This window comes from Coturnix japonica, chromosome 1, assembly GCF_054131305.1.
Source record: "Coturnix japonica strain WE chromosome 1, WE-NBRP24, whole genome shotgun sequence".
In the NCBI taxonomy this organism is placed as follows: Eukaryota; Metazoa; Chordata; class Aves; order Galliformes; family Phasianidae; genus Coturnix; species Coturnix japonica.
In genome coordinates, this window is record NC_140663.1 from 179,036,547 (window position 1) to 179,061,792 (window position 25,246).

General features: G+C 54.3%; 2 protein-coding genes and 1 long non-coding RNA gene across 4 annotated transcripts; all 3 read right to left on the reverse strand.

Annotated features, from left to right (window-relative positions):
• Positions 1 to 2,034: 2,034 nt before the first annotated feature.
• On the reverse strand, positions 2,035 to 5,026 carry LOC107308559 (ubiquilin-1-like). Its single transcript, XM_015852526.3, has one exon. The coding sequence runs from the start codon at positions 3,839 to 3,841 to the stop codon at positions 2,249 to 2,251; it is 1,593 nt and encodes a 530-aa protein (XP_015708012.2). The 5' UTR covers positions 3,842 to 5,026; the 3' UTR covers positions 2,035 to 2,248.
• A 1,370-nt stretch (positions 5,027 to 6,396) lies between these two features.
• Positions 6,397 to 11,497, reverse strand: LOC107308606 (olfactory receptor 52B2-like). Its single transcript, XM_015852609.3, has 2 exons — positions 11,146 to 11,497; positions 6,397 to 10,123 (listed from the first exon to the last, which is right to left on the reverse strand). The coding sequence occupies exon 2, from the start codon at positions 10,091 to 10,093 to the stop codon at positions 9,119 to 9,121; it is 975 nt and encodes a 324-aa protein (XP_015708095.2). The 5' UTR covers positions 10,094 to 10,123; positions 11,146 to 11,497; the 3' UTR covers positions 6,397 to 9,118.
• A 5,160-nt stretch (positions 11,498 to 16,657) lies between these two features.
• On the reverse strand, positions 16,658 to 25,217 carry LOC107308609 (uncharacterized). Of its 2 annotated transcripts, none has more exons than XR_014942298.1 (4): positions 23,592 to 25,217; positions 22,642 to 22,773; positions 20,995 to 21,096; positions 16,658 to 17,019 (listed from the first exon to the last, which is right to left on the reverse strand). It is a non-coding gene; the product is annotated as an uncharacterized LOC107308609 (long non-coding RNA). The 2 variants fall into 2 exon arrangements; XR_014942297.1 differs by having other exon boundaries at positions 20,995 to 21,150; positions 23,592 to 24,211.
• Positions 25,218 to 25,246: the final 29 nt, after the last annotated feature.

The following is a 25,246-nucleotide window of genomic DNA, read 5'->3' on the forward strand; positions in this document are numbered from 1 at the left end:
AGCACGGCCCCAGCAGCTGTGCCTGAGGATGCTGTCCCGGGTTCAGCTGGGATGGAGCTGGTTTTCCCCATGCGATGCTTTGGCTGCAGAAGGCAAACCCAGCTGATCACACACCGACATTTCAGTCGGTGCTGCACGGAGCCGAAGATGTGTCAGCCTCTCACTGCTCTGCCGGCGGAGGAATGGGGGGCACAGGGAGAGGGCAGAGCCAGGAGCTAAAGTGCCCTATGCCACGGCAATGAACTGAGCAACAAAACTGGGGAGTGCCGGGGGGCTGCATCCGCTCAGGGACCGCTGGGCATCACTCAGCAGATACTAATTCTCGTTTTTCATCACTTCTTCCCTTTTCTTACCCAGATGCCCTCAGCTCCGAGTTCTCGCACTTTTACCTTATTTCGATTCTCCCCTCCCCTCACGGGGAGCAAAGAGCAGCGGCACCTCGGAGCCCCCGGACCGGAGCACACACACAGGGCACGGAGCTCCGGGAGGACGCACCGCGGGGCCGGGAGGGTTCGCTGCTGCCTTTGTGTGTCGAGAACGGAACCGACCGAAGCGTTTCCCAGCACCGAAGCGATGCGTGGTGCCGGGGATGCTCTGCGCGATTACCCCGCTCCCGTCTCGCTCAGTTCTCGCTGCCCGGAACGCAGCTTCCAGATAAAAGCGGAGAGGGGAGGAGAGCGTTTCGCATGGGATACGGCACCTCCGAGCTGTGCTCGGTCCCTGCGGTCCCCGGGGCTCCGAGCTGGGCTGCGGTGCAGCTCTTGTACCCGCACTGTGGCAGCCGCCCGTCCCCAGGGCCCCGCAGTGCCGCGGGGATCCCATAGGAAGGGCTGCTTCAGCTCATCCAAAGGGCCGAGCAACCAGAGGTACAGGGCGGGCACAGAGGCTTTTGTAGGGAACTTAGTGCTCGTTCAGCAGTCTGCTGTTTGTGTGGGTGCGTGGTGTTCCCGGTGATTATCACAATAAAGCAATGTGGAGAAGGTCCCCATGGCCATGAGAGCGATTCCTGGATGGGATGAGGCTGATGGGGGGCGGGGGGGGAGACCTGCAGATCCATCCTTGAAGAAGAGATGGGAAACTGCTGACCTCAGTGACTTCCCCCTCTCCCCCCTCGCTCCCCAGGGCCCCTCACCATGCAGTGTTGGCAGCTTTCTGCACAGCTTCACACTCCCAGGACCACGGAGTGGTGGGTGCCACATCCCTGGAGACATCAGTGTGAAGGGACAGGGCCCTGAGCAGCTGATGGAGATGTGGGCATCCCTGTTCATTGCAGGGGAGTAGGACCAGAATGCCTTTAAAGTCCCTTCCAACTCAAATGGTTGATTATATGGTTCTATTCAATGATTCAGTGGCCACAGCTGCTGCATGGAGACCTCAGCAAGCCAACAACCAGCAGCCCTGGATGGACCCCATCCCTGTGGCTGTGGCTGGAGTTGGGAGGGAAGGCCTGAAACCACCAGTAGATGGAGGACAGCTCATCAGTTCCTGCCGGGGGTGATGCTGCTGCGTGGAGCTGGTCTTATCACAGCTGCTCACATGGGGAACGGGGTCTGATGCCAAGCCGAACACTTCCAGCCTCAGCCTAACAGGCACCCGGCACATCACCCTGCACCAATCCTCCTAATGCCTCCGGAAATTCCTCACACACAGCAAAGCAAAGGGGAAAATACAGAAACCTGTGCAACAATGGGTGCATCAAACCCAACTGTGAAGGTACTGGGGATAAAAGGGTCAAAGTGACAAATGGGCTTTTGGAGTCTTGGAGTCACAATTGGAGCTGAGCCCCTTTACCATCCTGTCTCCAGACCTCCGTTCCTAACACGCTAAAAGGTGATTTTTCCTTCTCTGGTGGCTTTGCTGTCATGTTTTCACCTGGATGCACATCTGGATTCTGTGTGTGAACAGGCAACGCCACATTCAGGGAGGGCCTTCCCCATTTCAGGACAGTCCTCATTTCTATTTGTTCTGAATGCAAGAAATCCTTGCAGCTAAGAGGGAATTAATTATCGTGGATGAAAGCTACAGCACACAGTGTAGTATGTGCCTTGCTGCCTTTAATGTGTGATGAGACTGAAACACGATCAACAACCACGCTTCATTGCTGGGATGAACCAGCTGCTGTATCTCATTGGGTGGAGGTTCTTTCCCAGCACCTCAGCTGCTGTGCTGATTGCTCCCCCCTATCAGACACAGAATGTAATCTGGCCTTTGGTCCTGGAAGCCCACAGCACAGAGATGCCTACGGCTGCTACTCATCTGTCTCTGCCGGCTCTTCTTCCTCACTCTGCTCTGACGCCAGGCTCACATCCTCCACCTCACTGCCTTGAGATGAGCATTCCATGCCCTCCAGCTCCAAGGAATCCTCGCTCAGGCTGAGGATGAAGTCGGGCACCTCAGCATGGAGGGTGCTGAGCCCCAGCTGGACCTGCAGCAGCGCCTGCAGCGCCCGGGGGTTCCTCAGCAGCGATGAGATCTCTGCGTTCTCCATCTCCAATGGCAGTTGCTCTGTGTTTGGGTTTTCAGGTGGGGAATCACTCAAATTTTGATCACCATTAAGCAGCATTTGCACCGGGCTGCTGGGATCTGTTATTGCACTTTTCAGGTCATGCATGAGCACTGAGTTCTCTGCCAGCTGCTGCACCATGCCCTGCACCCCTCCCAGGCTGGGCTCCACATTTTCTTCAGGATCCAGGTTCATCTCAAGAAGACTATCACCTCTGCTGGCCACGTGCTCTTCCCATTCAAAGGCATTATTGCTGCCCCTGTTGGGCTGTGGATCCCAGGGGTTGGGCAGCGGCCGGCGGTTCTCAATGCAGGCGGGCAGCCTGGCTTCTCCTGGAGCTGGGTTACTGTCCAGGCCAGCAAACACAGTGTCCTCCATCTGTGTCTGCACCGCGTCCAGGATGGGCTCCTCGATTTCTCTGTACAGCTGCTCCAGAATGCTGTACCCCCCAGGGATGCTTTCAAGGTTGTTCATGGCCAGGTCATGGTTCCGTATCACCTCCTGCATCACGGCCGGGCTGCTATAGGCCTCCAGGAGGTCCTGGACTGCGTGAGAGCTGCTGAGCATGCGGCTGATCTCAGGGTTCTGCTCAGCCAGCTGCTGCATCTGGGGGCTGGATGCGACGATATCACTGAGCAGGTCGGGATTGGAAAGGATGCTCTGCCTGAAGGTGCTTTGTGCCACCTGGCTCAGCAAGCTGTCCATGGACATAATGGGGCCTTGGACGCTGCTCACCACCTCCGACACATCTGATGAGTCCAACCCCAGGATGTTGGTGCCCGTCACCCCCAGGAGGAAGCCCAGCAAGAACATGTTGTTGTTGATGGCGTTCAGGTCCAGCTCCGCGTTGATCATCTTCAACAAGAGGTCTTCTGTGGTCTGGGCCACAATTTCCTGGCTGGAATTCAACAGCCCCGGCACGTTCTGAGGGATCAAGATCAGGCTCTGCAGATCATCTGCGCTCTGCAGGAACAAGTTGGAACTGCTGTGGCTGGGAGGCTGCACGAGGGCGGCTGCAGCTCCTTGGTCTGCCTTGCTGTCCTGCAGTGTCTTTGGGGACCTGATGATGAGGTGGATGTTGGCCCCATTGTAAACCCGGTGCTGGCTCAGGGTGTCGTGGTCTTTCAGGACCTTCCCAGCAAATATCAGCACCAGCAGATCTGGGGGAGTTTGGAAACGCGTGGCGACGTATTCCTTGAGCTGCTGGATGGTGCTGCTCTGAGCAACCTCAAATTGCTCCTTCTGCTTCAGGGTCTTCACCACCACATTGATGACATCTGCAGAATCTGTGGTGACAGTGGGCTGAGCTACAGCTGCCTCCCCTTTGTTGTCTGACATGATGGTGGCTCTGCAACCCGGGCTGTGGTTTGATCTGTCAAGTAGCAGAGCTGCTGGAAGGTGGGGAGCGCCGGGGGGGGCAACGGCTCCCAGCCAAAGTGAGGGCGGCTCCTCCTGTTATGGTGACGGCTGGGAGGGAGCGGTGGTACCAAGAGGGACCGCCTCTCTCTGCAGCACCAGAGGGCACATACCAGCCAGATGTGGCACAGCTGCTCCACTTGCTCACCACCCCATCGTCCCTGCCCACTTAGAACTGCTGGCCCCGTGCTGTGACATCACACTGAGCAGGGTGGGTGCAGAGGAGCCATCTCCATGGGAGATGAGCTGGGCCATCCTCACTCCACCACCCCCAGTAACCGAGTCTCAGGCTGTGCAGAGTCCTTGTGGAGGCTGCTCAGTTCAGTTCTGTGTTCCCAACGCAAACACACTCGGCACCATTCACAGAAAGCCTCTCCCACATTTAGCTGCAAAAGCCAATGCTCCTCCTCAAACGTTGCTCATATGGTGGAAGCAACGTACCCAAACCCCACTGCTCTGTGATGAAGCCTTGAGGAGCTCCTTGGTTAAAGAGTTCTTCTGAGCTCTGGGTTTGCTGGAAGAAATTTGCCATCCTCTGTCTGGTTTCTTGCTGTTCATCCTCAGTGGGAGCCCAGCAGTGCTGCTGGTGGCACTCAAGAAGGAGAGATGCTGAATGGTCCTTGGTATCAACACAGCAAAACTGAAGGATTTCACTGGGGAAACAACATTGCACCTAATAGCTTCCATCCTTCTCATCGGCATACGGTCTAGATTGGGGTATCATTGATGGAAAACTGTTGCTCTCATGAGCCTCTCACTGCACTCAATTATTCTCGTTATTCAAAATAAGGCTCTTCTAATCAGGACGCATCTGGCTTCATTTTTTCACTCGTACAAATTCTTCCTTCTCAAGGGCTTCACAACAGTCCTCAGCATCAGATGTTTTCCCCCATCCCACACTGAAGCCTTCAGTGCTCAGAGCCCCAATCCCTGACCATGGCTGTCTCCAGAGATGGAACACCACCACGTCTGGGCAACTGTGCCAGTGTCTCACCACCCTCATTGTAAACAACTCCTTCTTTATATCCAGCCTAAACCTCCCCATCTCTATGCTGGGTCTGCTCACAGTCACAGACAGCACCAGAGCTGTGTCCAATTGCCACTGCATCTCCCCAGCTCACACCAAGGCTGCAGTCAGTCAGACACCATCAGCACCGCCTTTATTCACCAGCAGCTGTTGGCTGCCTGTCTGTCTGTCTGTCTGTCTGTCACAGCGAGCTGTATGTCAGACTGCTGTCACAATAAGAAAATCACGGTTCTGTTCAGTCATCAGGAAAATCAATCACCCAAAAATGGAAGGAAAACGCAGTGACATGATTCTATGGAAACTAAGCGCCAGAAATAGGCACTGATTGCTATTGATTACGTTATTACCTTTTTACTGTTGTTAAGTCTCATATTCACTTTTTCATTGTGTTATTTGGAGCTAATGTCAAACGGAGCGGTGTTCAGTTTCTCCCATCATCCCCTTCCTCCATTTCAGCACTGGCGCAGGGCAGGAGGAGCAGGTTTCCTTGTCTGTTTTGCTGGGCTTGGTGATGCCTGCAGAACCCTCGGGTCTGGTGGCCCCACCAGCTCCTGTGGCCCATCTGGACCTGACGGCTTCCAGCTGAACACAGCTCCCAAAGGCTGTGGGAGGGACAATCTGCAGCTGAAAACGGGCAAGATCACAGAACCAGAGGCTCATTGAATGGCTCTGGTTGAAAGGAAGCTCAAAAATCATCTGGTTCCAACCTCAGATCCCTTCCAATCCAAGCCATTCTATGAGTCCATGCTTCTATGATTCTATGATCTGAGTCACGACAGGTGAAAGCACAGGCAGCCCCTCCGCGCAGATGGGAGTGAGATAAGGGTACACCAAGGAGTGCATCGGGTGAATCAGTGCCCTCAGTGAACCACCTGAGGCATCACCACCCCAACCACAGTAATGCGTGTGCAGTCGATGCCTCCTGCTGGCGCTCGGGGGCTTCCCTGGGCCATGGAGGTGCCAACAGGGGCCGCTCCATTGCCTGCACTGCAGGACCTGTTCCAGCTTTCTGTGATTCCCAATGGGGAGGAATCTGGGAGCTCCGAGGTGACCAGCAGACATTCCTGCTGCAAACCCTTCTGCTGATTTTGTCTCCTTTCCAATTTTAGGAGAGAGTAATGTGTTTATGGGACTGCTTCTCCTCCTGAAACCTGCAGAGACCCCAGCCATGCCAAGTATTGAGTGCTGAGGTCAGAGGAACCGCAGCCAGAACCTCCCCACTGCCATGGCCCCAACGTGGCAACCTTCAAGAGCCTTCAAGGACCCTCAGGGACCTTCAAGGACCTTTGAGGGCCTCTGGGGGCCTTTGGGGACCTCAAACACGTCAGGGCAGGACAGAGTTCCGTGATGTGCCATTTATGGCTTCCCACTTACGAGGCACACTGGGGATTTTTATTAATTACCATTTACTAAGACACAGTGATGACGGCACTGAGACGCAGCGAGATCATTAAGCTTTGCTACTATAATTTATTACCCACTACAGCCTGCAGATGAAGAACAATTAATAAAGGACTATTGAAAGCAGCAGTAGAAATGAATGTAAATGTGGCACTTGAACATGAACACATCAGGCTTTGTTCACCCTGAGTGCTGCGCTCCATCTCCCTCCAGTGAAGCACTCACTGAAGCTGAAGAGCATTCCCCCTCCCAGCTCAGAGCCTGACTCAGCACCCGAAGCACAACAAGCTCATGCAGGTTATTTAGCTAACATTTTAACCATGTTATGAATATAAATCTTTCCGACCAACTGGCTAATACCCCATTATGCATGCCCCTTTGGGCACTAATTGCCCAGCTGGTGATTCATTGACCCAAGGGCATTTTGCCATGAGATCTGTGCCCTGGCACAGCCAGCAAATCCTTCCAGGGCTGGGGGCTGTTCAGCTGTTCCTGGAAAGCCAGAGGAGCAGCAGAATCCCTGCTGTGAACCCATCCAGCCTGGTCTTGAGTGCTTCCGGGGGGGGGGACATCCACAGCCTCACTGGGCAACCTGCTCCAGTGACCTGTTGCCATTCTTCTCTGTGCATTTTCCAATACTTGGCTTGGAAGCACTTTGAAGCTGGGTCTATTGCTTTGTTTCTCACCTGCGCAGCTTTTGCTCCACGCGGTCCCACTGCTCCCTAACTCCTGGATGGGCAGTGATAAGAGAGGCCATTCCCAGCAACAGACTCCAACTTGTGCGCTCCAAGCACACACACTTGTGGCCAAACAGCTGCTGTGCTTAGAGGTAAGTGCACCCCTCAGTTCATCAGCAAGGAGAGGCAACAAAAGGGAAGCAGAGAAGAAGGCAGCAGGAATAACCACAGAGCTGAGACTCCATGGAGCTGAACTGTCTCTCAATAGTGAACCTGGATGGAAGGTCAGCTGCCACTCGAGCTGGTCAGAAGTCTTTTGGGAGAACCTCTGCAGCAGAAGGGTTTGTCTCGTGCTTTGGGCAGGGCTGGGGGGACCCTGCAAAGCCCCTTGCAGTCACGAGCACCCAGGATCTCACCCCAACGTCCGTGCTGCTGTGACAGCCCTGAAAACCCCAAAGCATCTCATTGCAGCCTGAATGTATTCATGCTCTGGCTACACCAGCTTGCTCTCCTGCCCTGTTGTTTTTGATACAGTGCAGTGTCCTATCAGAGATCACGTGGGCTGCTCTCTGTAAATACTCTTTGCTAAGAGAGATACAAAAATGCTTTGAGAACAGCAACACGAGCAGCATTTCCACCAGCTCTGTTATCACTGCTGCTAAGCAAACAGCTCTGAGTGCACAGACCTTCATTTCCGCTGTGCCTCTCACAGGCTTCCCAGCTTTGATGAAAGCACACACAAAAAATGAAACCACAAAGAAAAAAAGAAATGTGATGAAAGTGCCACGAATTATTAGTATTATTTTTAATTCTGAAACAGTGGATCTCTTTCTCTCCTTCTCTTGAACTTGCGTCACTGGGAGGCCTGGAGTGAATCAAGGTTGGGTTGCTGTATCCCTGCCCGTCTCATCCTAATCCATCTCATGCCCCTGGCACCACCTCACAGCACAGTTCCTTGGGTCTCATGGCTGACATGGAGCAGAGCATCCCGGCTCCTGGCACTGCTGTGGGAGTGGGACTGAGGGATCAGCACCAGACTCAGCCCCCAGATCACTGCATTAGGAGGGCTGTGGTTGCTGCCCAGGTGAGGATGGTTTCACTGGTCAGGATGCAGGAATCTCCCGAGCTCAACACAGGCACAAAATTGTCTCCAAGCAGGGCGTAGAAAACATGGTCCAGAGAGCAGGAATGATGCAGGGGGGACAGGCAAGCCTTTATCTCAACTCCCCACCCAGTAAAACACAAAGGAAAGATGAAAGAAAGGTCTCCAGGTTCTGGTGCATTCCCCACTCTGCTTCATCCTGTGGGCAATGGAGATTGTGGCACTTAACCACTGAGCCAGAATGGCCACAGGGACCCCGCCATCAGGACAAGACAGCTGGGCAATCCCACTCACCTAAGTAACTCTATGCAGAGCTCCAGGTGGAAGGGTGCCGACGGAAGGACCACTGTGCTTCCCTCCATGATGGGAGCAGACAGAGCCATGGCTGAGGTGCTTCCAAGGGACTGACAAGCTCCAGATACATCTGGTGCTTGCTCTGCATCGTTGCACTGAGGCAGATTGCCACCAGAACACACTATGGCTGGTACAACTGGTCTGTAGACCAATGTGAGGAGTGAGAAAATGTTGGACAATGCTCTCCTGGTGTTGAAGGATAAATGGAATGTATGGCAACAAAATGGTGGGCTATCAAACAGCAGGATGGGAAGAAAGGACACACACATTACACTGAGCACTGGTTTGCTGTGAAATGCTTTTGTAAAGAAAGAAAAAGTCCCTATGGGATGTGAGGATTTATGACACCATTGTCTACCTGCAGTTTGTTGTGGAGTCCTGAGTGCGGTATCGGACATTGTGGTTTAATGGACATTTCCCTCATCTGACCCATGTGTCCCATCTCTGCTGGATGGAGCACTCAGGGGCAGCATCTCCAGGAGAAGGCAGTAGCAATGAAGGGGCTGATGGGCCAAGCCCAAGTATCCAGAAACCCTTCAGCTTTTCCAGAGCCACGTGGACAAACCCATCACCCTGAGGCGAGAAGTGCCATCACGCCTCACACTGCCTTCCAGACCCCATCCCGTGTCCCATTTTCCTCAGCAGCGGCTCCCACAGCCAGGACGGGGACACAGCCCTGCAGGGCAGAGCAGACGGACCACGCGCTCGCGGATCTGCCGCGTCCTCACTCCGTACACAATGGGGTTGAGCATCGGTGGGACCACGACGTAGAGGTTGGCCAACAGGATGTGGACGTGGCCTGGAATGCTGTGGCCAAAGCGGTGGGTGAGGAAGGAGAAGAAAGCAGGCGTGTAGAACATGAGGATGACGCAGAGGTGGGAGCCGCAGGTGCTCAGGGTTTTGAGGCGAGCCTCGGGGGACGGCAGCTGGAAGATGGTCCTGAGGATGAGCCCATAGGAGATGGCGATGAGCACCACGTCCAGCCCAGAGGACAGCAGAGCCGTGGTCAGCCCGTACCAGACGTTGGCCCTGATGTCGGCGCAGGCCAGGCGGGCGATGCCCATGTGCTCGCAGTAGGTGTGGGGCATGACATTGTGCCCGCAGTAGGGCAGCCGCTTCAGCAGGAAGATGGGAGGGAACATGATGCAGAAGCCGCGGAGCACGGCTGTCAGCGCGATCTTCCCGATCACCGAGGGGGTCAGGGTGGACGTGTAGCGCAGCGGGTCGCAGATGGCCACGTAGCGGTCAAAGGCCATGGCCAGCAGGACGGACGACTCCACGATGAAGCTGAAGTGTGTGAAGAACATCTGAGTAATGCAGGCGTCGAAGGAGATTTCTCGGGCGCTGAACCAGAAGATGGCCAGCATTTTGGGCACTGTCGTGGTTGAAAGCATCAGGTCGGACACAGCAAGCATGGCGAGGAACAGGTACATGGGCTCGTGGAGGCTCCGCTCAGTGGCGATGACAAAGAGGAGGACAGAGTTGCTGAAGAGTGCAGTGATGTACATCAGACAGAAAGGGACAGAGATCCAGATGTGGGACTCCTCCATGCCAGGGATTCCAGTCAGGACGAAGGTGATGGGGTCGAAGCTGCTTTCATTGAGCTCATACATGGTGCTGCTGCTCCAGTTGTCAGCCCAGTTCTGCTTAGTAAGGGAAAGAGTGAAGGATAAATAATGCCGTGTGTTAACCCATGGCCACCCACCAACACATGAATGCTGCTGTGTGCAACGTCCTCTTTGCAGCTGGTCTCCAAATGGAGCCGTTCCTGAAGCTGAGGGCCTCACTCAGTGCATTTTGCTACACAGAGGAATCCATTCATCTTTTTCTACCAGCCCTCATGAACTGCGTCTGAAAGAAAAACATCTCCGTCCTTCCACATGAACTGTGCAACAGGTTGGGTCCTGCTCTCCATCTCATACGGTGTCACAGGAAGGCACACAGAGTCATCATGGCCTGTTTTGTGGTGGACAGTGGGCAGCTGTCAGCCCCACTTGATGAACCACTACAATGGCTCCAGCTGTTGGGTCAGCTTCTGAGAGCTCCTCGTTAGGAGTAAAACCAGCTCCAATGCTGCCAGGTGTCCTGGGTGAGGCTGACACACAAACACCACCCTGAGGGTTGTGACCACCCCTGAACTTCTGCTGGACAGATTTCCCCCTCTATTTCCACCCACACAAACTTGTTGATCTAGTTGCAAATGATATAAAGTGTTTTTTCATAGAATCATGGAATCATAGAATGGCCTGGGTTGCAAAGGCCCACAGTGCTCACCCAGTTCCAACCCCCTGCTGTGTGCAGGGTCACCAACCAGCAGCCCAGGCTGCCCAGAGCCACATCCAGCCTGGCCTTGAATGCCTGCAGGGATGGGGCATCCACAGCCTCCTTGGGCAACCTGTGAACAGTGCGTCACCACCCTCTGCATGAAAAACCCCCTCCTAAGATCCAACCTAAACCTCCCGTCTCACTTTAAAACCATTCCCCCTTGTCCTTATCCTCCCATTTTATATCCCTGGCCCATCCCAGAGAGGCTACAAAGAGCCAAACACAGGCAGCCATGCACAGGAGTGCAGGACTTCCCCAGACATCCCAGGCACTGCAGCCATCCCGTGCTGACTGCAGAGCCCTTATCCCTCTCAGAGGTACAGAAGCAGACTTCTCTCACCTGTCAGCTCGCTGCTTTCTGCTCCTTTCAAGCAGGAATCCTTGCCCAGACGCCGATGCTGGCACAACTCATCCCATAGGGTCAGCCCAGCTCCCAGCTGAGCCCCAATGGCTGCTGTGTGAATCCCCCCTTGGCCAAGGGCTGTGTTTAAATTAAACCTTCCCCTCCCAAACCACAGCAGGAGCTGTGGTGTTCTGTGGGCATTTAAACTGCTCTGCATTAAAGATTAACCAGAAGTGAGCCTGCAGGTGAGTGAAGGCATTTCCTGCTCTCCACCATTTGCATTGCGCTCCCATTCACTGCACACTGAGTCTGCCTCACCCTGCTGAGGGGCCCTGCACCATCGCACCAGGTGCCTGCTGGCTTCTTGTGCTCTGAAACCTCCCCAGCAGCCTCCAGCTCTGCCTGTCTCTGTGGGAAGGTTCCTCCCTCGGACTCCAACCCATGGTCAATGATCTGCAAACAGCGGAGCCGCGTTGGTGCGCTCACACTGCACAGCAGCTGCAGAGCTCTCTGCTCAGGTTGAGCTGCTGGTCTGGGCCAGCACTGACCAGAACACCAGCCCTGCATAATTCATAACACCTTGTCATTGCAAAGGCATTTATACGTACAAGATGGAGGCCAAATAAAGAAACTGGAATGACAGCTCTGTCTGAAGGATGCCAGAAAATACTAAAAGATGGTCTCAAAACACCTGCCTGCATCTGACATGTTGAAGACCCTGTCATGTAGCAGAAAAACGAGCCTGCAGTCATAAGGACTCTGTGAACTCATGATTGCTTTCCACCCAGAACCAAAAACTGAGAGTAATTGTGTTGTTCTTGGATGAAACCGAGCTGTATGAATTCTGTACAACTTGGCTTGCAGTGCAATGCCCATAATTCAGTGATTTCTTGCATGGTTCCACTGCTGTACAGCCTCAGGCTCAGAGCAATATATGTGTATACGTGTAACCAATGCAAGTGGGCAGCAGAGATACACTCAGTATTTCCAGCAGCTGCACACCAACACTGAGAGCTTCCCCCCATGCTGCTCCACTGCCTGCTCTGCCCATCACCTGCCCTGCTCCTCCCTGCCTCATCCTGCCTCTCTTTTGCCCACCTCCTGCCCTTCTCCCACCCACCTCCTGCCCATCTCTTGCTCACTGCCCACTCATTGCCTGCCCTTCCCCTGCTCTTCTCCTGCCCATCTCCTCCCCAGCCCTCACTGCAGCAGCTCTGCATCTTGTACCATCAGTTCCAGTCACACTCAGTTCTGCTCAGGTTCCTGTCAACATTTGCTGTAACTTTCCAGTTTGGATCTGCTGCCAGAGGGACCAGTGCCCCACGGCTCCAAGCCCAGGGATGGGCAGGAAGGGAACACCAGGACTGTGAGGACCAGCCCCACCAGGAGGGCTGGAGCTGCTGCTGCCTCATGGGTTCTGGGGCAGCCCTGTCCATCTATGTGCATCAAACCCCACCCCAGTAAACAGTGGGGCACGGTCTGTTGGAGGTCGGCAATGAGCAGAGTGCTGCTGGGGTCAGTGCTGGGTCTGGTCCATCCAGCATCACTATATATATGTATAAAAGGTCTGGGCAACCGGACAGGGCACACCCTTTGTACACCCACAGACAGCATGAAACAGGGCCCCTGTGGGGCCGGCACCACGTCTCGGAGGCTGGAAGAACTCCGTGTGCTCCGGAGTGGACTCTAGAGGTCTCTGTGAGGTAAGAAATGCTTCAGGGCCGCAGCGCAGGCACTGGGCTCCTTCACCGAGTGATCCTGCAGCAGCACTGAGTGCCATTGGGGTGAATGTGGAGGGCGAGGGGCTCCACAGCCTGGCATGGAGAGGATGCCAGCCCCCAGGTTTGCAAGGCACATCGTGGCACAACCCCATTCAGATCCTCATCATTTCCTCTGGGAAAGGTTGTTTGTGTAGCATGCACTGCAGTTCCCAAACACCATCACTGCCACCCACAGTGCACACATGTGTGTACTCACACTGAATGCAGACCCTCAGCACTGGGTTTGGACCTTGGCAACACATCGGGGCACCTCTGCAGCTCTGTGCCCAATGGAGCAGTGCCTGGTGAGGGACCCTTCTTTGCGGTGCCATTTTCCCCTCTTCACCCTCCCCCTCCTTAGTGAAGCCCCCCCTGCAGCAGGGCAGTGGGGACACACAGGCTGTGTGCACCCTGTGCTCCCTGCCCAGCATCACCTGCTTGCATTCCCAGGCCCGGCTCAGCCGGTGCTGCCAGCTCTGCTAACACAGCCATTGTGCCATTGTTTGAAGGCTCTGCAATTATCGCTGTTTATTTCACAGTCCTCGTTCTCCTGGCACGTGATGCTTTTCTCCCCGCTCTGTGGGTGCAGAAATCACAGCACAGCCTGGATGAGACCTGGTTCTGCTCTGGTGCATCCCCAGCACAGCAGAGCTCCATCGAGTCCCTGCTGATGCTTTTGGCATTTCTCACCCACAACCGCTTGGAGCCACCGTTTCCCCAGGGCTGAGCACTTTGCCATCACAGCGATGAGGTCCGTGTGGGACCCAAACAAACACCACCCCACACCAGGAGCAGTGGGTCAGGGTGAGACGCAGCACTGCAGCGCTGGAGGTCCAGGAGGAGCTGTGTCATTGGCCCCTGCCTCCTCCAGGCCATTCCCTGATGCCTTCACTGCCCAGATGTCTGCAAAGCAGAGGAGAAGCCAAATACCTTTGGGAGCAGACTGTCCTCCCCATAGATCCTGCCCCACACCCAGTGCATCCGCCCAGGGCCCAGTCTGAAGCCACGGGGAAGATCTCAGCACACACACTCCAAAAGGCACCTCCGCAGTTCAGCTCTCATTTCACCACTGGACTTGGTTCTTTCATCTCAGTTTCCAAAGCAGAACACTAAGAAATGTCCCATGAAGAGATGAGAGGCACGTAGAGTTGAGCTCCACATCACCAAGTTGGCTGCATTTGTTGGAAGGGAATTGCTCACACAGAAGTGCCCAGGAGGAGCCATCTCCTGCTCACAGACCAGGGCTGGGCTGAGCTGTCCTGGGGGGTAAAGCTGAAACCCCCAACTCCGCATGCTCAAATGTTTGCTTTATGGCTGCATTTCCAACCACAGAACTCACTGAGTGATGCCCAGTATATATTTAACCTTTAAGTGTTTTCTCTCTGGGAGAAGAAAGGAGGCAGAACACGGTGCTCACTGCTCACGATAGCTCAGCAGCAAACACCGCACGGCCTTGAGGTCAAGAGAACAGAAATGCAGAGAAGCAGCAGCACGGATGCTCCAGAGATGCTATTTTTGCTCCCAGGACCATCTCCCCTTTGAGAGCTTTCCCTGCATGACGTGGAGATCCCACAGCAATAGCCAGGTTGCTGGGCAGGGTCATGCCAGCAGCAGCACGTTCTGCTCCAACCTCACCACTCTCCAATTGCCATGGCACAATTATCAGCCCCACTGACCATGAGCTGCGGGGCACACAAGGAAAAGGTTATTTACCCTGAGGGCAGTGAGGCACTGGCACAGGTTGACCCATCCCTGGAGACACCCATGGTCAGGGAATGGGGCATGGAAACACAGAAAGGTTTGACTAGGAAAGGACCCTTAAAGGCTCAGTTTCCCTGCAGTGCATTGGAACAGCCACAGCTCCATCAGCTGCTCAGTGCACTCGGTGGTGCTCCACTGGAAGATGAGCATTGCCCTGATGGCTGTTGGGATGGATGCCCACAGACTGAGCCCTCCATCCAGACATGGTACGTGCTGCAGTGCACTTCAAGGGGAGAAGCACTGCTGCTCCAGATGCAGAGCCCTTATCTGCACATCTCATGCACCCATACCAAAGCTCCATCACTCTGGCCATCACCCCAGGGCAGGCAGATCTCGTTGGGCTGCCCCAGCCACCTGCACCTCCCCAGTGCCCCAGGACACAGCAAGGACCTGCATAGAAATGGAGCTGTGGTGCACATCAACCCCATGAAGGGTCTCACAGGTAACATCTCTCCCCTGGTCCCCAGTGGCTCCCTTAGCAAACAGCCCTCCTGTTGGCGTGGTAGAACCACTCCATCTACCAATGCACCCACAGTCTACGTGGGCCCCAGCAGAGGCTCCAGCCCATCCCCTCAGAGGGCAGAAGTGGGATCGCTCTCATTTTTGGTTAGATGAGGTGGGTCAGTGGTTGGACGTGATGATCTCGGAGGTCTTTTCCAACACTGATGATTCTATTGTAATTCTGGCTTTCCAAGAGAAGATCAAAAAGAACAGATCAGTGAAACAAGGAAGAAAACCACCTCAAAGCTATCAGAAACAGGGGTGGTTTCATGTGCTTTTGCTGTAATTATTCCTGGTGCTGCAAGCACCACTTGTTTTCATTTCCATGGCTGCTCCTTTGCACTTCCTTAAGCAGGTTAACCACTGCATCTTATTGTTCTGGGGAATGTTCTCAGTTTGCTTTTTCTGCCCTTATCTGATTTCTCCCCCCCAACATTTACTGCTCTCTTCTGACTTCATTATCTCCTAACTAACAGTCAGTCTGAGTAGCGCTGTGTGGCACAGAGCAGGAACCATCTATGGGGCCACAGAGGGATCCTATGGGGCCTTTGTAAGCCTCATGTCCACCTGAGCACCACTCATCCGATCACAGCATCACGGAACCATGAAGGCTGGAAAAGCCCCCTGAGATCCCTGAGCCCAGCCCAGCTCACCCCACTGTGCCCATTGACCGCACCCCTCAGTGCCACATCTCCACCCGACCCTGCTCTGCCTGGAGTGGTCCCAGGAGATGACGGATGATGTCCTGGGAGACCATGATGATGCTGGATGATCTTAATGGACTTTCCAACTTTCATCTCTATGTTTCTCTGTCCCAGGAGGTGATGTGTATGTACCCTCCCAGGAGATGATGGATATTGTCCCAGGAGATAGAATCATAGAATGGTTCGGGTTGGAAGGGACCTTGAAGATCCTCTAGTGCCAACCCCCTGCTATAGGCAGGGACACCTCCCTCTAGGCCAGGTATTGATTATGGTATTGATGACTAGGTACTGATGATGGTATTGTTCCAGGACATGATGGATACTGTCCTCAGTCTGTCTTAGGGGATAAATAGCAGCCCCTATGATGGGATCTGAAGTCCTGTGGTGCTGCCGGGTCCCATCCCATTTGGCCTTCAGTCCACATGGCAGCCCCAGCTGCCCCCACTCCCCATGAAGGACAGGGACAGAGTGGAGGATGGGGATGGGGATGAGAACAAGGCCAGGGATGGGAGTGAGGATGGGGTTGGGAATGGAAATGGGGATGGGGATGGGATGGGGACAGGAAGGAGATATCACCATGGCCCCACTGCCCAGGTGCTCACAATCCCTGCTCCCATTGGAGGGGACATTTGGTCATTTCAACAATTAAATGTTCAGCAAAGCTGAAGGTATCATGATTTTCATCCTATCCAAAATTTCTTATAGCCAGCAGAGATCTAATCATGCACTAATCAGACTGTTAAGCTTCACTCTCCAAAGAATGCCAGGGCCATTATCTCCTAATTACTTCAGCAAATTTTAATTAGACCAGAATGTATTATCTATAATCCCCTTGCAGAGGAAGCGACGTCCCCACCAGGGACAGACCCGGGGGTGCAGGTACAGCTCAGCGCCCGTCTGTCTGTCTGTCAGCCAATGAGCAGAGCTCAACTGTGGCCACAGCTGCGGGTCTGGGAGCACAGGAGCTGAGGGTCCTCAAGTGGAGGATGGAAACGTTCAGAAATGAGATGGAGCCACGTGTGATGGAAGCGCAAAGAACCGAACAGCAGCACATGTGCGTCAGCAGTGCTGCAATAGCATCAGGAAACAAAGGGAGGGCTGCAGTGCCCCTGATGGATGGCAATGGGCTGAGAGCGTCCCGGGAGCTGCGTGGAAATAAAGCCCATGAGGACACTGAGACCAAAAGCTGCGGGCAGGAGAAAGGAGCATTGAGTGGCAGTGAGTTCCCCCGTGGCCGGAAGAGCTCCAGACTCAATTGAGTTAACAAATTAAATTCCTCAAGAGATAATGAAATACACAAAGTGGTATCCAACATACAGAAGAGTGAACACAGCTCCGTGCCATCCCAGCTCCGTGTCATCCCACTCTGTATCACCCCACTCTGTGCCACTCCTGCCTTGGAGCTGCCTGCCCTGGGTGGGGGCACACAGGAGGGGCAGAGCTCCATGGGGCCGAGAAGCAGTGGGAAGTTCAGGCTTAGCACATTATGGGGCAGCAGAGCAGGGGGTCAGTGCACAGAGCTGCTAAACCTCATGCTGTGCTGAGCGACTCATACATGGCCTCCATCACTCATACTGCTCCAATTTCTGCACTGATAAATGTTTTGGATGGGATGGGATGGGATGGGATGGGACGGGACGGGACGGGATGGGACAGGACGGGACGGGACGGGATGGGATGGGATGGGATGGGATGGGATGGGATGGGATGGGATGGGATGGGATGGGATGGGATGGGATGGGATGGGATGGGATGGGATGGGAGGAGGATAGAATGGAGATAGGGAGGTGGAGGGGGAGGAAGAGGAAAGTTAGAATAGGATGGGATAGGATAGGATAGGATAGGATAGGATAGGATAGGATAGGATAGGATAGGATAGGATAGGATAGGATAGGATAGGATAGGATAGGATAGGATAGGATAGGATAGGATAGGATAGGATAGGGTAGGGTAGGGTAGGGTAAGTAAGAATATAATAGAACAGAACAGAACAGAACAGAACAGAACAGAACAGAACAGAACAGAACAGAATAATGCAATCAGTGAATGGTTTGAGCTGGAAAGAACCCTTAAAGTCCATCAGCTCCCCACCATGAACAGGGACACCCACAGCTCCATCAGTGCTCACAGCCCCATGCCCTGACCTTGCGTGTCTGCAGGGACGAAGCATCCACCATCTCTCTGGGCAAGCTGTGCCACTGCCTCACCACCCTCATCGTAAATAACATCTTCCTTATATTCAATCTAAACCTGCTCTCCTCTTGTTTGAAACCATTTGATAGAACAGGATAGAATAGAACAGAGCAGTTGGAAAGGATCTACAAAGATTATCAAGTCCAACCCCTTGTCCACTTCAGGGCCAGCCAGAAGTTAAAGTATGGGAGCATTATCCAATGTCTTCTGCACACCAGCAGGCACTGAGCACTTCTCTAAGAAGAAGTCAGCCCCAAGGACTGAAGCTCCGGGTGGAGGCAGTGGCACTGCAGCTCTGTGTGTCATGCTGTGGATGGGAGCACAATGGCACCTGGCAAAGAAAGTGGCAGCTCAGGAGCAGCACACCTTGACCAAACGCATCCTGACACAGAGGCATGAATGGAAATGCTGCTTGCATGGAGCAGCAGCTGGTGCTGGGTGGTCATACAGGAGCACTGCAGGCCCCATTCCACTGCTCACAGGTGGATGGAGCTGCTCCAGTGCTGAGCCAGGGCTGTCCCACAGGGCAGTGTTTATTGGATCTCACCCGCTGCAGAGGAAATGTCTTTCATTACTGGGCAGGTTATTGATTTGATCTGTGCTCTGTTTTGCGCTGTGGCTTATATTTCTCACTGAGCACAAGCTCTGTTTTGAAAGCCCTGTAAATTAACAGTAGGTGAGCAAACACAGTGTGCTGGCTGCTCCTACAGCTGATGGGACACCTCACTCGTTAAGCTCTGCACCATGCTGAGCTCACATCTGTCCCTCTGCCTTGCCCCTCTCATCACCCTGAGTAGTGCTGCTCATGGCTGGCCAAGAAAATAGGATGCCCCATGTCCCATCCAGCAATGGGAAGTGCCCTGCAGTGGTGCTGCATGGAGGGGCACATACACAGCATGGCCTCCAGTTGCATCAGGGGAGCTGCGGGTTGGGTGCTGGGGAGGGTTTCTGCTCAGGGCAGTGGTGATGCAGCAGAACAGCAGCCCAAGGAGTGGGGGGTCACCAGCCCTGGAGGTGTGTGGGGATGTGGCACTGATGGATGAGGGCAGTGGGCATGGAGGGAGGGCTGGGGGTGGGATCTCAAAGGGCTTCTCCAACCATAACCAGCTTAGCATTGTATGATTCTAAAAACAAGGAAGGGGCCTCTTAATGATGCATTTCACCTCTCTGTGTGTTGTACCAGCTGCACCACATCCTGCCCTTCCAAAAGGAGTCGTGTGCAGCCAAAATACAGAGAAGCTGAGGGAGGTGTGGGGGGGCTCCCAGCCCCTGACAGCACACAAGGGACCCCCATAGCCCCCCATGTCTGGCAGAAGTGCTCTGCTCTGGGAACGGGGCAGCCTGCAGCGCCCATGGCAGCCTCACACAGCAGCACGGGAGGTGGCAGCAAAGGGGCTCAGGGATTGCAGACTGAGGTCAGGCTGAAGGCTGGCAGGTGAATTTCCCATAGCACAGCAACTGAATTGAAGAGAGCAGGGAATGGCAGGGAGGGAATGAGGAGATTAAATAAGTGCAGCGTGGAAAAATCGATTTTCCTAATGAGAGAATTAATTCCAAAATGTGTCTGACCTTGAGACAGTTGGATGCAGAGAGAAAGTGGATCACCCAGAAGCTGCAGCAATTAACAAAATTGGGAAAGGAGAGAGGAGAGAGGAGAGGGGAGAGGGGAGAGGGGAGAGGGGAGAGGGGAGAGGGGAGAGGGGAGAGGGGAGAGGGGAGAGGGGAGAGGGGAGAGGGGAGAGGGGAGAGGGGAGAGGGGAGAGGGGAGAGGGGAGAGGGGAGAGGGGAGAGGGGAGAGGGGAGAGGGGAGAGGGGAGAGGGGAGAGGGGAGAGGGGAGAGGGGAGAGGGGAGAGGGGAGAGGGGAGAGGGGAGAGGGGAGAGGAGAGGAGAGGAGAGGAGAGGAGAGGAGAGGAGAGGAGAGGAGAGGAGAGGAGAGGAGAGGAGAGGAGAGGAGAGGAGAGGAGAGGAGAGGAGAGGAGAGGAGGTTGTCCAGGGGCAGTGGATGACCTTCTCCCTTCCCTGGGCAGTAGGGGCAGCAGCCCTCCTGCCACCACAACCTCCTTCCATTGCCAGCCCAGAGCCACAGCAGCATGCAGTGGCACAGCAGGGCCCCAGGTTAAGCCTGAGCATGGTGCTCACTGCGACAGAAGAGCTCAGAGCAGGGCCTGGGCACGGGTCAGCCCCCTGCACGTCACTGTTATCTGCAGGAATTGCCATCGGGTTGCTAAAATGGGCTCATAGGGATTAGTCACAAAAGCAGCACATCAGTCCAACAAATCTGCTTAAGCAAAGCAGTGAGTGAGGGAGAAGCACTAATTGTGCTGCTGAGTGAAGGCTCTGCTTAATCTCCCAAGGACGGAGCACTCCGGGCATTGCCATGGGGTAGTGACAGCTGTGCCAGCAGTGCTCTGAGCATGGCTGGATGGGAGCCCTGCTTCCCACTTCTCTGGGCGCTCCCCATCCCCTGTGCCCAACATGCAGCTGTCCCTCTGCTGCCCCACAGCTGGTGGCCTCTGGAGATCTCCAAGCAGGAAGACTCCAGCTTCTCTCTGTGCAAATAGACTGATGGAAATGCTAAGGTGTCCTATAGCATCCTTCCACCTTCCAAAACTCATGCTGAGCTGCAGGTGAGCACTCGGTGGGATGCAGCAATAGTTTGCATAGCAGTACAAGCAGTGTCTGCTGGGACAAAACATATCAGGAACTGCCATGGCTGGGGGTGAGCAGCACAGCAGCAGGAAGCCAGCACACCTCCTTGTCCACACACTCCCATGTCCCCCTGTGGTCGTGGATCCACAGCTCTGCCTGTCCCATGGCTCACACCGAGAGGGAGAAGCGCCATAATCGGGAGCTCTGCATGCAGAACATAACCCCGCATACAGCTGCAGATAGAAGCCAAGCCGTGTGTTGGAAGGAATCTGAATACCTGAGCCTTCTGACAGCGGCAGAAGATAATTTCCTTTGCATTTGTATTCAGGGCTCATCCGTGGCATTCTGTGCGCTGCCTGCATTCAGACTGGCCGCCCTCCTGGCAGACACACATTAAGAAGGAACAATAAATCGCGATACGGTTCTTCTGTACCTGGGAACAGAGCAAATGGAAATAACTTTGGAACGAAGCTTTGTTTATCGACTTGGAATTGGATGATCGAGTCGTTGGCACAAACAGCGGCAGTGCTGCTTTTGTAAGAGCTTCCAGAAACTTCCAGGGAGATTAACCCCTCCCTCTGACCATCTCCAGGCTGTTCCTCATTTCCTCAGCTCCCCAATAACGTCTCTCTGCGCTCACACTGACGTTAACATTCCTCATACATCAGATCACAATCTGGGAGCTGCAGCACGGCGCTCTGCGGGCTCCGTCCTCTGCTGGAGGGCACTGCAGCTTTACCTGAAGCCCATCGTAGAATCATGGGATCCTTAGAGCTGGGAGGGACATTTAAAGGCCATCTAGTCCAGCTCCCCTGCAACGCACAGGGACACCACGGCTACATCAGGTTGTCCAGAGCCTGATCCCTTGAGAGTCTCCAGGGATGGGAGATTCCCATCAATGGGAATCTGGTTGAATTTTGCCCTTGGAGCACAAGAGCTCACTCAGCAGGGCAATGGAACACAAGAGCCATGGTGAGAGCTGAGTGCATAACGCCAGGGGTGAGAGCAGAGCCTGGACTAAACTGAAGGCCCTGCTCAGGAGCTTCATCTTCACTGGGACAGGCTGGTGTTGGCACAGCTGCACAGGGAGGTGGCAGAGTCTCCATCCCCAGAGGTGTTCAGCAGCAGCAAAGATGTGGCACCAAGGGACATGGTCAGCAGGCACAGTGGGATCAGCTGGGGTTGGACTTGGGGGTCCTAGTGATCTTTCCCATCTTTAACAATTCTCTGATTCTATGGTGGCTTTCCTTCAAGGCCAGGGACACTGCAAGCCAGGAAATGGCTTGTAAGCCATGCCAAGTGGTCACCACACCAACTGATCACCACACCAATGGATCACCTTGCCCAGTGGTCGCCATGCAAAGCGGCCCCTGTGCTGCCTTCCCCAGGGCACAGCTCAGCATCACATCCCAGCACGTGGGCTGCAGGGAGCTCCCCGCCTGTGTCCTTGAACGAGCACAAAACCTGCAGCCACAGCTGGGCTGAGCTCTGTGTAAATAATCCACAAAGCTGTTCTGCTGATCGTCTGTTGCCGCTGCCCTACTTATTAACTGCATCCTTGTGCCGAGGCTGCAGATCACAGGGAGGATGCATTGTGCCTCTTCCTGCAGGACCGAGTACAGCACGGACCGAATACTGCTGCAAATCTACCTTTAGATCTGCTGGGTTTCAAAATCTCACACAATAACATCTCAGGAAAGGAGTCTGAGTCCATCTGAGGCCCATGTACCACGCTTAAAGCAAATACAAAATTGCCTGGAATAGGGCTGTAAATAGTAAACAGAATGGCAGACCTCTGCTTTATGATGCTGTATGAGAGCTGCAGGCCATCGGAGATGGGACTGAGCTGACTGGTTCCGAGCCTTTGGCTTTATTTGAGGTTTGGAATCATTGGACAAGGCTAAAGCTAAGATCCTACACATACCATTGGTTGCAATCAGTGCTCCAGCACGGGAGGAGGATGTGGATTCTGAAGGAGAGGGTCCACAGGCAGCAGCACAGAAGGATCCCAGTGGCTCTGGGAGTTCCCACTGCTCCCTCCTTTCTCAGGTGACATCTGACAGGGTGTGAGAGAACAGCTCAGGTTGTGCCAGGAGAGGCTTAGAGTGAATATCAGAACTTCTAAATGGAGAGGTCAGGCACTGGAATGGGCCGCCCAGGGCCATGATGGGGTCACCATCCCCAGAGATGCTTAAGAAATGTGTAGACGTGGCACTGAGGGACAGGGGTCAGTGATGGGGCTCAGTGGGTCAGGTGGGACTCAGTGATCTTGAAGGTTTTTCTAACCTAAATGAGTCTGTTTCAGTGATCCCAGGGGTGTGTGCCATGCCAGCTGCTGTAAGCAGACCTCTGCCACCTGTCAAACAGCCCTGACTCTAAGAAGCACCACCAACTGCTTTGACACCCCAGGGCCATTTCCCTGCTCTGGGCCTAAGGACAGCACAAGAGTGCAGGACAGGGCCTTGTAATAGATAAGACATTGTGCCACAGGGCAGACACCAAACACAGGGGACAGCTGCCCAGACACTGTGTCCCTCTGTTGTGGGGGAACAGCAGCTCAAAGGGCCCCGTTAAGAACAACGTTACAACACACAAGGTGGGTGCCAGCAGCAGCTCAGCCACCCTGGGCCCCTTCTCAGGGCTCAGACACAGCAGTGGGTGGGAGGAGGATACAGAGTGCAGCACTGGGGTGACACAGCACAGGCATTTGCAGCTCCCCCCCAGTCCTCACTGGTGCACACTGAGCTTTCACACCTGCAAACACTCTGCCCAAGTGTTTTCTGGGTGGCAATGAATCGCTGAACCATACAACATCCTGAGATGGAAAGGAACCACAAAGACCATCGAGTCCAATCCATGGCTCCACATACATACCCTACATCTGAGGACATCCTTGCTCCGGTGTCAAGTCCTCTGAGCCTTCCTGAGGATGCTGTGGAACACAGACCAGGCCTGGTTCCCTGGGGAGGGCAGGCAGGGCAGGGTCTGGGCAGTGCTTGCGCCTCTGGCCCACAGAAATCATACAATCATAGAATTACCCAGGTTGGAAAATACCTTGAAGATCATCAAGTCCAACCACAGCCTAACCATAGTACCCTAACTCTAAAAACCCTACACTAAATCATATCCCTGAGCACCACATCCAAACGGCTCTTAAACACATCCAGTGATTCAGCCACCTCCCTGTGGAGCCTATTCCTGTACCTAACTACCCTTTCTATAAAGAAGTGCTTCCTAATATCCAACCTAAACTTGCCCTGGCGCAACTTGAGGCCATTTCCCCTCGTCCTGTCACTTGTCACTAGTGAGAAGAGACCTGCCCCACTCTCACTGTAAGAACCTTTCAGGTACTGGAATAGGGCGATAAGGTCTCCCCTCAGCCTCCTTTTCCCCAGACTAAACAGCCCCAGCTTCCTCAGCCTCTCCTCATAGGGCTGATTCTCCAAGTTTTTCATGAGCCTCGTTGCCCTTCTCTGGACCTGCTCCAGTAACTCCATACCTTTCCTGTGCTGAGGTGCCCAAAACTGAACACAGTACTCGAGGTGAGGCCTCACCAATGCTGAGTACAGGGGCAAACCCCAGCACTGGGGTCCAGAACATGCAAACACTGCTTCCCAAATGCTCACTGTGAGGGTTAACAACAGCTGGAAGACCCAACGAGATGTTAACAGAGGGAGATAACAGGCAAAATATTTAATGGACTACTGTTTTAAAGCACTTAAAGCCTGAACTTTGCGCTCGGTCGAGCACAATTTGCTGTTAGTACAATCCACGCTGGTTGTCCTTGAATGGCTCCCCGTGCCTGCTCTGTTTGGGGACAGGGAGCACAGGAGGACACACAGTGCACTCCTTCCTTCCAGGGCTGGAGCTGAGGCTGCTCCACAACCTTCTGCCTCCTCCTCCCTCCCCAGCAAAGGGCTGGAGTTGTGCCAGCCACTGTCCAGCTATTGGGAACCCTCCAGTGACCACAGAGGAATCACAGCATCACAGAATGGACAGGGTTGGAAGGGGCCGCAAGGATCACGAAGCTCTAAGCCGCAATAGCAGGCAGGGCCACCAACCTCTATATCTAATACCAGCCCAGGCTGCCCAGGGCCCCATCCAAGCTGGCCTTGAACACCTGCAGGGATGGACGGGGCACCCACAGCCTCTCTGGGCAGCTGCTCCAGCTCCTCACCACTCTCTGTAAACAACTTCCCCCTGACATCCAACCTCAATCTGCCCTTCAATTCCAATCCATTCCCCTTGTCCTGCTGTTATCTGCCCTCTCAATGAGTTGATTCCCCTCCTGGAGCCCCGAAATCCCACCTAAAACCCGACCTGACACCATGAAAATGAGATATAGGAAATATATGCCCCTATGGATACAGGGGCATCACGGCGCTCTAACGTTACGGCCCGGCCCTCACTGCGACATCACTGAGGCCCAGCGCCCCAACAGCCCCCGGCCGCCATAACCAACATGGCCGCCATGACACCAACATGGCCGCCATGACACCCACCCGCACAGCCCGGCCCCCTCACGCATG

Bases quoted from the DNA above. Each gene is read 5' to 3' on its own strand.
- LOC107308606 (XM_015852609.3), bottom strand. From the start codon at position 10,093: ATGTATGAGCTCAATGAAAGCAGCTTCGACCCCATCACCTTCGTCCTG.
- LOC107308559 (XM_015852526.3), bottom strand. From the start codon at position 3,841: ATGTCAGACAACAAAGGGGAGGCAGCTGTAGCTCAGCCCACTGTCACC.